At 42.6% G+C, this 13919-nt stretch overlaps 1 protein-coding gene across 6 annotated transcripts in view; it reads left to right on the plus strand.

The window, feature by feature from the left end:
• The window catches only part of MAF (MAF bZIP transcription factor), a 180294-nt gene that overhangs the window by 3767 nt on the left and 162608 nt on the right, over positions 1-13919 (plus strand). For 3 of the 6 annotated variants that reach the window (XM_084533282.1, XM_084533281.1, XM_084533283.1), the window contains exon 2: positions 8650-8718. In XM_084533282.1, the coding sequence (XP_084389408.1) occupies positions 8650-8683 (34 nt within the window). In that variant the 3' untranslated portion in view covers positions 8684-8718. Of the gene's footprint in view, positions 1-1075; positions 4995-5717; positions 5813-8649; positions 8719-8799; positions 11745-13919 lie in introns of those variants that run through there. The other 3 variants (XR_014697138.1, XR_014697137.1, XM_084533284.1) reach the window with 3 other exon arrangements.

Raw genomic sequence — 13919 nt, forward strand, 5'->3', positions numbered from 1 at the left:
TTGCACTAAGATATAACCTGCAAGCATATAATACAAAAAAAATTACAAACCTGTTTAGAACGCTAATACAATTTATGCAGTTATAAAGATGGCATTACTGCACAGTTTTAAAATGATGCAGATTTTTTTACAGTTGTATTGTGGTGCAGAACTGGATTTTCTGTAACTTCAAAAATTCCACAGTTTTAAAGGCAATAATCAGCAAATTTTATTTTCAGGGACTGATATCCTGTCTTTTAAAAAAAAAATGGAAAGTAAATCTTACCACAATAAATATAAAAAAATCTTGTCAGTTACTTTTTCTTTTACATATTTTGCTGTGCAAAATTGTTTTATATCTTGAGTTACTAACTAACCACGTGTGATGTTCCTATGTGCTTTTCTTTCATTTTCAACTCTATGGTTATATCAAAAGAGAGAATAATCTACAATAATAAACTGCATTTTTTTTGATTCTGTACTCAGTTTCTTAGTGTGTAGTTTAAAGTTCAATAACTCCGACAGCAGTACTTCAGCGTACTGCATGGCAAAGGGGTGATGCTGATACCAGAGCTGGACTCGATCAGGGAAATGAGGGAAGAAGGAAAAGGATAGCTTTGTGGAAAATGGAAAATTGTCACCCACTATAAATCAGTTATCTTTCAGGTAGATGAAAAACGTGAGCTTTCAGGTGCGTCCTCTGACTTCTCAGTACTGCAGTGACCCCGGTTTCAGTGACTCATATCATCCCACCAGGTTTTAGGAGATCTCAAAGGGGAGGTCTGCTTCAAACCTGATGACATGATATGGCCCTGTATTTTGATGGTTTTATGATGGAGTGAAGCGAAAGGGAAGACTTCACATCCTCTTATCATCTGATCCAAGCAAAGCGTGCCTGTCTCTAGCAAGAGATGACACCGCATCAGGCTTGGCTTGTCACAGAGACACTTTATGTTAGATTGAAATATTTCTTGCCATTTGGGTCCATGCCTCCTCCTTTCTTTTTCTTTTCTTTGCTTTTGTCCCCCATTCTTCCTTCATTTGCCCTGTGGTTTTCTTTTTTTTTCCTTTTTTTCTTTTTTCTTTTTTGTTACAGGCCTTAGAAAGCCCAGAGCAAACCAAGGAGCAGAGCAAAATATTCAGAGGACTTCCTCCAACTTTTGAAAGTTATTTGCCCTAAACAATCAGCCCCAAAGGTTAATGTGCTAGAAATGTTAAGGTCTCCAAGCCCCTCTTCACTGCAGTTCTCCATGTCAAAGGGCATTTCGGCTTCGAAAGGCTCCTCAGACCCTCGACCCAGTTAGTTTACAGCAACCTTCCCGGAGAGCTTCCAGAGTAAGGAGGCAGGCTGTGCTCAGAGTCCTCTCCCACCCTCTGAATGGGATTAGCAGCCCAGTTTATTTGAAAAGCCTCTCCGAAGAATGCTCTGGCCCCTCCGGGACGATGGCTTTATCTCTAGACCCAGCCTCATAAACCCAGCATATAAATATATATTTAAAAATTCAATTTTATCCCCACCCCCGTCCTCCTGCTGCAGGTCCAACACCTTCCCAGCTTTAAAACCATCCCTACTGGGTGCTGGTGGCACCGAAAGCAGAGGACCTGTTGCCGTTCCCCTACCCACGCCCCATCCCACGCTGGGTACTGGGGTCAGGATGTGACCCTGATGCCCCCTGAGCCATGGGCACTGCCTGTTGCTGAAATCCCACCTCCTCCCATCGGATGGACCCCGGTGGTGCCCGCCGGGGATGGCAGCAGGCGTGTTCCCCCCGGTTTGGCAGGCGGTGGCCGCAGTCCTCGCTGCCGCACCTCGCCCCTCCCCGGCGCCTGGGCAGCGCAGTGCCCTTTGGCATCTGACCTTCTGTTGCACCGGGGTTTGAGTAATGGTTCAAGCTCCAGATTCTGGTTAATTTGAGTTCCATTTTCTGGTTAATGTGTAAGCCGTGGGTAAACTGGTCGCTATTGGCTGAGCAGAGAATTATCTCCTCTCATAAAGACGGGTTTTATTTTTGATTTTCTTTAATTCCTTCTCCCACCTCCCCTGGCTGAGCCTTTGCTGATGCCCATGTTTATTCACAGAGGGTCACTCAGAGGCTCAGCCGGGTGCTCTTTCTTACTGCCACCCTTTCAGAGAGCTCCTGGAGGAGCCCTGCTCTGTATGGGGACGGGGCAAAGGCAGCAGAGCCCTGAGCCCACCGGCAGTGGGACCCACTCCTGGTCCCCACACCACACTGCCAGCACGGGCTGACACTGGGCAAGGTTAGAAGCAGGCTCTAGAGTGTGAAGGGCGGTGGGAATCGCATGAGTAGCGCGGAGCCCTGCTGCCTCCCTCAAGTGTCTTCTTTCTCGGAGGAAAAAAAAAAATAAAGCTGTTTGAACAGTGATAAGAGAAATCCTTCCTAGAAATAGACCGAGTGCAAAAGGGAAAATTCCCATCACACGCCCAACCTGAGAGGGAAGAGGAGGCTTGCCTCTCTCCGAGCTTCGCATTGTTATTACACCGTGTAATCTTTATTTGCAAATAAAAAAATAATGCAGCCTTCTCTAGGCTGCCTTTGAATTTTGGCCTGAAACTCGCTAACTTCCCAAGTGAAGGGAGAGGAAAATGACAGCAGCAAGTTTTAATGTTCACTAAAGCGAAGAGACTTTTGGGGTTCTCTGTATGAATCATTGCAGGGGAGCGCCCACCTTTGCCGCAGGACTGCTTGCTGGGGACTAATTGGAACCGCTCTGCTCTGAATAACCCACATTCATTAATCACCCCTCGCTTGGCTCTGGCCTCGATCCTGCTCCCATTGAGCTCGAGGTAAACCCCCGGTGCTTTCCGAGGGGAGCAGGATCCTGCCATCCCCCTGCAGGTCCCTCCCGTGCCGAAGCAGGGGGAGTGCTGCCAGAGCCGGGGAACCGCATGTCAGGAGACGTGCGTGGTCTTAATCTCCCCATTACTAACAATGTCCCGCTTCTACCATAGTCCTGTGGTGCTTTCCCATTTATTAACTACATTACAAAGAACTTTCATGTGACCAGTGCTGGGAGATACGCGCACCAAGCGGCTCTTTGCTGGCTGTGAAATGGAGCGCAATACACTGCGGCCCCCTCGTCTCCACCCCACCTCGCCCTTAGGCTTTTTTTAAAATTATTTATTTATTTTAATTTTCCTAAAATTAATCAAGCCCCTCTGCCTAACATCCAGGGCCCATGAGTATTTCCGTGTTGGTTGCTGCAGCATTTTCCCTGCCCGAGAAAAAACGTCATCCTGGCCTGCATCCGAAAATTAGAGAGCAGAAGGGAGGGAACCAGCCCAGTCACACCGGTGTACATTTATTTCTTCAGCAGGTGTACATTTATTTCTTCAACTGGTGTACATTTATTTCTTCAAATTTATTTCCTCACCACCGCCAGCAGGTGCGGTGTGAGAAGTGCCTGCTCACAGCAGAGCGCTGAGAGCTTCTATGTATTAGAAAGTCCTCTTTGCCCTTTTAAAACAACAAAAAAAATATGTGTGTGGACTCAAAATGCCACTTGAAAACTACACCCCCCCGCAAAACGTGGCAGCAAATTTTAAGTGTAAAAAATGAACTTTCCCAGCTCTTTTTTTCCTTTCCTTTCTGAAAGCTTCTGCGCAGCTGTTTCCTCTCCCTCCCTCCGTGTAGTGTGTAGGAAGTTCTCGATCTAGAATCATTCATAATTTTAATACCAATTTCTATTTGACATAATATACTAATATCAGATACAGAGTGTAGCTGCTTCCTGGATTTAGGGAGGAAATGATGCATATATCAGAATTATCTGCTCAGATGCCAGAACTACACTGGTGTCATTTCAGCATGTGCTGCATTGAAAGGAAATCCTCTATATTTATTACTCTGATCATCAGAGGAGCTAAATGGACCCTCTGTTTCTGACACCTGTTCAGATGGCCAAATTAAAAATTTCACGCAGGAAAGAAAAGAAGAAAAAAAAGCTACATGGTTCAGTGTTGCGAATTCAGGTTTTTAATAAACTTTCCTCCATCCTGTTTCCAAAGTCACTGAGATCAGGTTGTGAGGGGCTGCCACGAGGCCTGGCCCTTCCAGGGGCAGCTATGGAGAGTGTGATTTATTTTGTTTGCTCAGCCGGGATGAAAAACAATCCTGTTTGTACACACACACACACTTGAGCAGTCCGTAGTCAAATGCTTCAGATATCTGTTTTAAGTGTGCGTCTCGGTATGAATAGCACGAGGTAGAACACCAGGACGTGGCAGAGGTGAGTGGCTTTTGAAAGAACCAGTCTTTTCGGGAGGGAGCAGAGCACTCGACCATTTCACACTTTTAACTCTCCTCTAATGAATTTTTGGGGCACGGCAGATCAAAATCAATAGATTAAAATACTGTACACTGTGCTGCATTTAATTCTTGACTGCCTGAAATTGCGGGGGAGGACTGAGAATAACATTTGTCACTCTTCGAGGGCTGAGTGCATTCAGACTTGTGAGCTCCAAGCCAACACGATGCAAAAATAGTCCAGGATGTGACTTAAGTTTTCAAGTGAAAAGCAAAAGGCCAGGGATCGGCGAGGCTCTCTCTGGGCTGGCCGTGTATAAGGACAGAGATAGGCAGCCCCAGCTATCTGCCCCGCTATCAGGCTGACCCGGCACAGTGTGATAACATCTTGGTGCCCCAATGCGAGACGCCTGTATCTTATCGCTCTCCGAAATGATCATTTTCTTTCTATATTGCCACATTTGATTTTTATTTTTTTCCCCTTTCAAAGCCTAGCTTTTAAGGCAGTGCCATTTGCGATGCCGCAGAGAGGTGTGCAGGCCTGTGCTTGTGGTGCAGGGCTGGAGACTGCCCAGCCTCTCCTCTCGGTTGGAGTGAAGCCCTGCGGACTCGGTAACACGCTTTCCTTTGCTTTTTTTCTCTCACATGGATCTCTGCGAAATGTATTGCGTGGAGGGATTCGAAGCCAGAGCAGAAGTTTGCTAGAAGTGGTTTCCACGCAGGAAAAAAAAAAAAACAACAACAAAACAAAGCAAAACAAAAAAAAAACACAGATTAGCCAACAACCAACAAATTGAGCAGTGCCTTTGAGTTTCCAGCTGGGGTAGGGAATGGAGTGTCCCTGGTTGCCTCTTGCAATTGTTAATTCATAAAGAAGCACAGTCCCGAAAAATGTTCTCAGCAGCTCTTCCCCCTTTAAAACAGAAATGTCAATGACTGCGTACGGAGGCGTAAAGGCTCAACACCCTATTTCAGCGCCAGCTCTGGCATCTCCCTGCCCCTCAGCCCTGGCTTTTGGGTGCTGAACTCGAGCATCCTCAAGGGCTGCAGGGTGTCGGGGCGAGGGGGTGAGCAGGGACACACACTTCTGCCCGCCCAGCACCTGCCGTGGCCAGGGGATAGCACATTTTGGGATGATTCTGTCGCAGATTGGAGCAGCTTGAAAATAACCCTGGGCTGAGGATGGGAGGGGGGGTATCCCTGCCCGGGGGGCTCTGCGGGCAGCCTGGGCTGCTTCGGGGCTGTGGGGGCTGCACCAACAGGGATGGAGGGGCTCGCACATGCACACGCACACCCCCACATGTGTTTGGGGTGCTGGCCCCAGCCCCGGGGTCCCACCACAGGCAGTTGCCATCAGCAGGGGACAAGGACTGGGCGGGGGGACCAGGGGGCTGGGGCAGGGTGCGGGGTGGCTTCCTTTGTTTGTTTGTTTGCTTGTTTGTTTGTTTCTAAATTCAATTCCTGGAACAAAAGGGGAGGCTGTGCGTAACTAAAGGATCCGTCTGTGCATCCAGAGCTTAGCTCCGGTGGGTCACCCAGGCAGCTCCAGTTGACTGACCGTCCCCTAGGTACGTTTGTGGAGCCACTTCCTTCATTTTGCACACAGGATTACTTTTTTCTTTTCTTTTCTTTTCTTTTCTTTTCTTTTCTTTTCTTTTCTTTTCTTTTCTTTTCTTTTCTTTTCTTTTCTTTTCTTTTCTTTTCTTTTCTTTTCTTTTCTTTTCTTTTCTTTTCTTTTCTTTTCTTTTCTTTTCTTTTCTTTTCTTTTCTTTTCTTTTCTTTTCTTTTCTTTTCTTTTCTTTTCTTTTTTCTTTTTTTTCTTTTTTCCTTTATTTTTCTTTTTTTTCCTTTCCCTTTCACTTCTTGCCTTTTTTTCTTTTATTTTCTTTCTTCTCCCCCTTTTCTTTTTCCTTCCTTTTTTCTTTTTTTTTTTTTTTCCTTTTCACCTGTGCTCACACAGTCTAATCTAAACCCCTCTGAAATCAAAGGGATCTTTTTTAATGGCATTTTGGATCAGGCCCTGAGATCTCTGCAGGGAGGAAGGAGAGTGGGGGGAGCAGGATTTACATTTCATGGCTTTTAAAGAATCTGAAGTACAGAGGAGAACAGCTTTCCGAGGCTGAGTTTCCCAAATCTATGTGGATATACAATGGATGGAGCATGGATGTGATTAAGCTTAAAGCCTTTTCTTAAAGAAAGCAAGTAAACTCCCTCTCCTGAAGCCTGAACCCCACTTCTCCAATTTAAAACAAAATGTCTTGCCAAGGCCTTGGTAGTGGGTTGTCACGATGCTGAAATGGATAGAGACAGAATCAGTTTGAGTTGTTGGTATCACTTCTAAAGCTGCGGTGCTCTCCGCTATGAACAACCCCTGCTCTCTCAGGCACTTGGAGCTGTTGCACTGAAACATTAGTGGCAATGAAAATGAACCCGAAAGTGAACCAAATAAGACCTAGCTTTTTTTTTCCTTTCTTTCTTTTTTCTTTTTTTCTGCCTTTTTTTTTCTCCCTCCCCCAAAACTTAACTGTTTCTAAAATCACTGATGAAAGCATTTTAATACGTAGGAAGAGGTGCTGGAACCTGCAGTGCGATTCAGTGTTTTGTGGTGTGGGTTGAACAGATTTTCCTTTCCATAGGGTTTCCTCCTGCAAAGTCATTGTAGAGGAGGGAATACTGTAAGATTAAATCTGTTTAAAATACTATATTCATGTCACACCAGATACAGTCTCCAGACTGTGCACAGTCTTTCAGCTTCCTTTATTGTGAAATCCTTTTAAAATAGCTCAGCATAGAGCAGAAAACTTATTCAAGTATAACTCTCTTGCACCAACTCTGCCAGATAAAATAAAAGGAAGTTATCAGCCCTCTTAAATTAACAAATCTGCTCAGTGTCTCTGGCTGCCTTCCTGCTGTCTTAGTTTCTTAGTCTCTTTCCTTATTAATAAACTGATAGTTTAATAAACCTGCTAAATGAATAAATGCGCCTTGCCGGTGGAAGCGGGTTCCTTCCACTCTGTTTCAGGTCTCCTGTGATGTGGCTGAACTGTTGTGGTTTTAGATAAGGGATGTCCTCATCAAAGGCTAAGCATGATAAAAGCAGGCTGACCACATCACTTTCTCGATGCTCTTCAGGTGTGAGACCTGAATACCTGTTCCTGTCGGCCGAATGCATTAATAACAGGATGGATTCACCACTGGGCATGAAAGCAGAGGTCATCTTGAGGAAAATGACACCAAAGGTCTACAGGAGTCACTGTATTTAAGAGATCCTGGGCCGCATGCCAAGCATCGTGTTTAAAGAAGCACTGCCCCCCCTCTCCAAAATCCCTGGGAGGGGATCAGCGGCAGGGTGAGGGAGGCAGAGGAGCTGTCACAAAGCAGCAGCTCAGCCCCAGACGTCAGACAAAAGGTTTCCTAGAAAAAAAATGACTGAATGTCGAATTGTCCCCTGAAGGGACCTGGTGCTTCCTGCATGGGGAGCCCTGGGACACGCCGCACCTTCCCGAGTGATGCTGGAAGGGAGAGGGGCAATCCTGCTGGCACAAAACGTGCAGGCGAGTTTTGTAAAAGCTGCAGAGCTGTTCTGGCATTAAATTACTGAAAAAGCGCCTATAGTGCATCTTGCTATTTTTTTTTTTAATAAAAAACGATCAGGCTCGTGGTTTATCCTCGCTCTGATTATGCTGTACTATTACAATAACTTGATGGAGCCGAAACGTTCCTGCAGGCAGTTTATAGAAAATATATGTACATGCCTGTGTATATATACCCAGGGAGAGAAAGTTAAATATAGGGGACACAACAAAATATCCTTGCTTAAGAAACACAGATTGACTCACTGACTTTCCTCATTTATTGTACAAAGATTCACTCTATGTATGTTGAATTTTTTTTTAAATTAGATTTTAAATATATGTTGACAGTAGGAATTTGTACAGTGTGAACGACCGCAGGGAGAAATGACAGCTCTGTTTTTGTTATTAAAGTACTGTCTGGGAAATAATGGAACGTGTACAGAAATTGATTATTATTTTGCCAATTACATCAGTGTAGCTAATAATAATCATTAAGAAAAAAAATACAAAAAATACATTTTCAGATTTTAGAAGGTAATATTCACTGTGAGGCAAAAATATGTTTTTAAGGTAATTTATTGGTAAAATTCTCCTGTTATTAATGCTAAGTAGAGACCAAATGTGCAAGCTAGAAATGTTTCATTTTAAACTGTTTTAATTTTCTTCTTCACTCACAGACAGTTAATATACAGTACATGAGACTGTCTGAATTTAATTTTGGATTTGAATATAAGAGATCCTATTTGTACAATAGTGGCAAAACAGACATGTTTTACAATGCTAAAAATTCCTTTTAATAATGGCATATTTTAATATATTTACTAAATTAGGTACCCGAGAGAATCTTCTACAACGGTGATGTGAAATTCCCTGTTACCTGAGGTCAAAAAAAAAAAAAGGTATGTTTTCACTTTCATTAGCAATTTCTCGTATTTCGGGAGGGATGGTAATGTCACCGCTTTGTTTCCTGCTGCTCACAGGGAGCTGCGGTCAGAGCCTGGGAGCCACTGGCAGTCTCCCGGTGCAACTTCCAGGCTTTCGGATGAGGCTGGCTTTCAGGTGCCTACAAGAAGCGTTCTGCAGTGATTGGGCTTTGTACTTTTGTCAGGCAGGCAGCTGTCCCATGTCCCACAACTCATATATAATCCTTTGCAAATGTTTTCTTTCTTTTTCTTCAAGCGCTAGCGTTTCAGACATCAGCTATGGGGAATAAGGATGGGTCTTCTGAAGGTCTCCTTCAGATCTTGATGAAAATCATGAGGCTGTGTTAGGCAACTTCTGTACTCCCAATTTACAATAGAGTTTAATTCACAGCACTGCTTTCCTCGTCAAACTCATGTTCATTCAGTCTGTCAACATTGACTAAAAAATATGCCGCTAACAAAAATGTGGGGATTAAATGTTCAGGCCCTTTCCCTGCTAGATTCAAGCAGGCACTTTTTTTTTTTTTTTTTCCTCCACATGGAATCTGATTTTTATTGACCTCAACTGTAAAAAAAATACTAAATGGCTTAAATGAGCTTCAAGGTTGCAATGACAGAGATTCCTGCCTGAATTTTGTTATTAAAACTTCTGTATTAGTTAAGAATACACCCTACCACACTTTGATCAAACATAATGTACTACTATAAAACAGTATTTTATTAGCTCATGTAATTAGCTTTTATTAAAAAAAAAAAACATTTAAAATATGAGTGAAAGTGGGGAAGGGGTAGCCAGCACTCTAGACTTTACACCAAATAGGATAGAAAGGAGTTTTTGTTGGTATACAGCCTGCAGAAGTGGGCTCCTCAAGGAGACATTTCATTGAAGGAGCAGCTCCTGTTCATCACCTTCTTTCTCAGTGTAATGGCTGCAATTGCAATAATCTGAGAGGAAGCCTTTCCCGGTTCCTGTAATTTATGTATGTGATTATTAGATATATATAAAGCATATAAGTGATACAAATTCATGTTATCCATATATTAAAAAAAAAAAAAAAAAAAAAAAGCTTTTTCCCTGATGTGCACTTGTGATCTCGGGACTTGCTTAACCTGCTGCTCTCTGGGACAATTCATTGCTCCTTCCTTCCAATATTTTGTGGTTACCCTGTCACAGATGATAGGATAAAACAGCAGAAAAATCTGTTACTTTTAAGCAAATAGCTGTCGGGTCTCGGAAGAGTTAACGAACTTTTATGGCAAGGTTCAGACAGATCTGACCCCTATGGTAATATTTCATCTAAGGTTACTGTTGGGAGAGAAATCAAATTTCAGCTGCGAGCATGATTGACAGGTGAAAGCAAGAAAGAGAAAGACATCTGGTCAGATGGGGAATTTGGGAAGGAGAAGGACAATTCAGGGAAGTGTCTCTGTGATATTAGGAATAATAAGCAGAGCTATGAAGACTCCAATACTCCACACTCTCTGGAGGCGTGCTCCATGGAGATATTCATTGCTATTCATGGAGGTGCTTTGATTAAGGGGATTTCAGCCTGCACATTTCTAGTAGTGGACAGTGGTCTCCATGGTCTAACTGACTAACTTGACTACTTTGAACAAATTATGTTATTTCTGGCATACTTTTAGCGTTTCAAGGCAATTCCCTTTACAAATATGACCAGAGCATTTGGCGGGTGCTGGTTAAGACGTCCTCACCATAATTTCCCCCTCGTGTCTAATGGCAGCAGGATTTGCAGCCACTGAGGATACATTGCGGTATTCCTTAAGGCAAGTGTTATTTTCCAAGGGCCATGTGTTGGCCAGTTCCATGTGCAGGACTCCCAGTAGCCGTAGCAAACATCCCTCCTAGTACATACATAACCCCAGGCATGTTTGGTACCTATTTTATCCGACTTCAGTGTGTTTTGTTTGGTGCAGAACAGCTTTTCCATCTTCCAACATCCTGGAACCAGCCCGATTATTTCCTGATTGGCGTGATAATGTTGGAAAGCAGAATTTGGTTCTGACACATAAACTACAGCCCAGCTTTCTCTTAAAAATGAAGTGAAGGAGAAGAAATCTGGTGGTTTTTATCACTGTGTGTAACTGTTAATATTTAATTTTTCAAGACAAAGCCGGGGTCTCTGAAGGGCTTAAGTAATGCTCCAAGGGCAGGACGTGGAAATGATGGACCCTAGGATCTAAACTGCTCCCTGCCTCCATCCCAAGTGAAAGAAAAGGTCCTGGCCCCACCATAGCTTTCGTAAAAGCCCCAGTGAATTCACAGGCCCCAGATTTTCACCAGCGTGCGAATGTCCATGGGGCAAGTCATACTAATAAAAAGCAAGATATGAATTTATCAGTCAGTAGCTGTGCTGTGAATTCCCTGGATGGGTGATCCTATCTGGGAGTAGAAGTGGATCCCCCCCAAACCCTCCTCAGTATAGCTTAAGCTGCTTAAAATAAAATAAAATAAAATAAAATAAAATAAAATAAAATAAAATAAAATAAAATAAAATAAAATAAAATAAAATAAAATAAAATAAAATAAAATAATCCACTTTTACTCTGGAGTAGGAGTGTCCACCCTGGGAATGGGTAGCAGTGCAGTATGTTTTACTGCATAATTCCCCCATCTGGATGAGCCCTAAAACTAAGGAAAGAACAAGGAGCAGTAAAGAACAGAAATATATTTTCTGTTCCCTTTTCAGTTTACCTCTAAGACCTTTCACACAAGGGAAATCACGGCAATCTTAAAGTATATATTTGCTTACTTTTCACTGATATTCCTACATTCGCACATGCATTTTTAAAAGAGATTTGTGTTTTGTACAAGACCTTTTGCTTTCTCATGTTTTTCAAGTGTATTTTTGATGTACAACCGAATCTGACTGTTGTTTGTGGCATCATATTTCATTTCATGGCCACAGCCATTGATGTCAAGCTGCCTGATGTCCCTACAAGTATACCCCAAGTTTTATTCTAAGACCATATATCTGATAAAATTGACAATTAAAGCCAAGAACTGTAAAAACAATCATGTTTCTTTGTGTATGAGTGAGTTATTTTTAACTTCCCATTGTTGAGTTAGCCGTCCCTTTAAAATGTCTTTATGTTTTGAGCCTGATATCAAGATAACTTCCATGAAATATTATTGGCAAGTTTCCCATTGCAGTCAATGGGAGCCTTGTACGTATTTTTCAAGCAGATGTGCTATATTAAGTCTAAATGAGAATCTTTTATTTCGAATGGGAGGCAACATGCTGTTCTTGCTAAGAAATTGATAGTAACATATCTCCCTTCATTTTCTCTTCCCAAACATATTCTGTACAATTTACTGGTCATTTTACATAAGTAAAAAAACTGTTTTCTAGTATTTAAAAACAAACAAATAAACAACTGAAAAAAAAAGAGAGAGAGAAAAAAGAAGAAACTTTCACAATGTCTCACACTCCTTTCTAGCTTATTCCTGAGAATATGAATTATCAAAACATCCTGAGTCTTCATGAGCAAAGAGAAAGTTGTGTGTGACATATCTGACAGTTTTTACTCCCACCAAATTCCCAGTAAAATCAATTTAATAGTTTTCCCTGTTTTTAAAATAAACTCTAAAATATTTTTCCACTGATGTGGCTTTAGCTTTTGTTTAATTCTAATAGAGGATTTTAAGTTAACTGCTACAAAAACTGAAATATTTTTAAAACTTCTCTTTTGGATTTCCTAATTTGTGCCACTTACGAAATGACTCACACTGTACCAAAATACGGGAGATTGATGAGACAGGAAAAGTACTGATTTAACGTCCCATGTGTAAAATTACTTCTCAGGCTTCCACATATAGTCCTGATGTTTAGAGTGCAGAAATTGAGAGCTGGGAGTTACAGCCTGACTCACTTGTGAGACTTTGACCCAGTTCTTTGATTCTAGATTCAGCAAAATACTGCAGCACTTTAAACTTGTTATCTTAGGTGTCTTCTAAAGGTCTGTTACCGTTGATCTCTTTATATCTCAGTTTACACAGTTATAAACCCGGATAATTAATTCTTACCTTCTAGGCTTCTGTGAGAGTTAAAAAATAGCTGCAATGGAAGCCTTCTAATGAAGGCCAGTGTGGTGGAGTGCTCGCCATTCGCCTTACTTCATGTCCTAGGGCAAGAAATGCACGGGGCAGCCACCGGCACAAGCCCCATCTACCGCTCCCAGGATGGGGGGGCAGGTCCTCCCACAGTGACACTTGTGATGTCTGTAGGACCTGGGACTTCTGTCAGAGTGAGAAACCCCTCCACAGGTCAGGCACTCTGGGAGCAGGTGATTTTCTGAATGAAACACAACTCATTTGGATCAGTCAAAATGTAAGCAAATCATGGTTCAGTTATGTGCCCCTCTCTCCCCCCCCCAAAAAAAAAAAATAATATACATCCTAAAAAAATCCTATATGCACACGCATACAGACATATACGGAATAACTGCTGTGCACCTGCAAGGTATGTAAAGGTCCCATTTGTCCTCGTAATTCCTCAGTGCCATTACATTCATTTCCCAAGGTTCAAGCCATTATCATTCAGCAGCGGTGCAGCCTTGCTTTTCTTTAGTCCCCATGTTATTAGTCTCCCTCCTACTCTCTAACCCCCCGATCTGTAATGGAATCCTCAGCTCTAAATTTGCTGGTCATAAAGATTTTTGCTTGAAATGTTCCAAAAATGCTGGGGGGTGGGAGGGTGGGGGGAGATAAATAAATAAATAAGAAAGCCTATGAGCAACACGCTGTGCCATGCTCGAGCATTGCACTTCTCCAGGAAAGATAATAAAGATATTAGCACTCATATAATTTCAGATAGGAAATGAAACCAGACATGAAAGAAACACTAGCTCCAGCTGTTGAGTGGGAATCAAACTAGCTCTGGGAATTACAGGTACTGTCACTGGAGACAGCCCGACTTCTGAGAAATGACCTCAGGTGTAGGAGCTTGCTGTGGCCCCTTGCAGATATTAACACCTAATTAACAATCTGCAAGAGCATCCTACATCTTAATCACCAGTGAGGTGAGAATGACAACCGAAAGAGTAGAAGGAGAAGGGGAATGGTAATTTTTCCTCTGCACGCATCATCTAATAACCATGGTTATTCAGATGCAGCTAAATGCGATTTCCTTTTAGTCATTTCTGTCTATTGGAAGGCA

This window comes from Aythya ferina (genome assembly GCF_964211825.1).
Source record: "Aythya ferina genome assembly, chromosome: 12".
Lineage (NCBI taxonomy): Eukaryota > Metazoa > Chordata > Aves > Anseriformes > Anatidae > Aythya > Aythya ferina.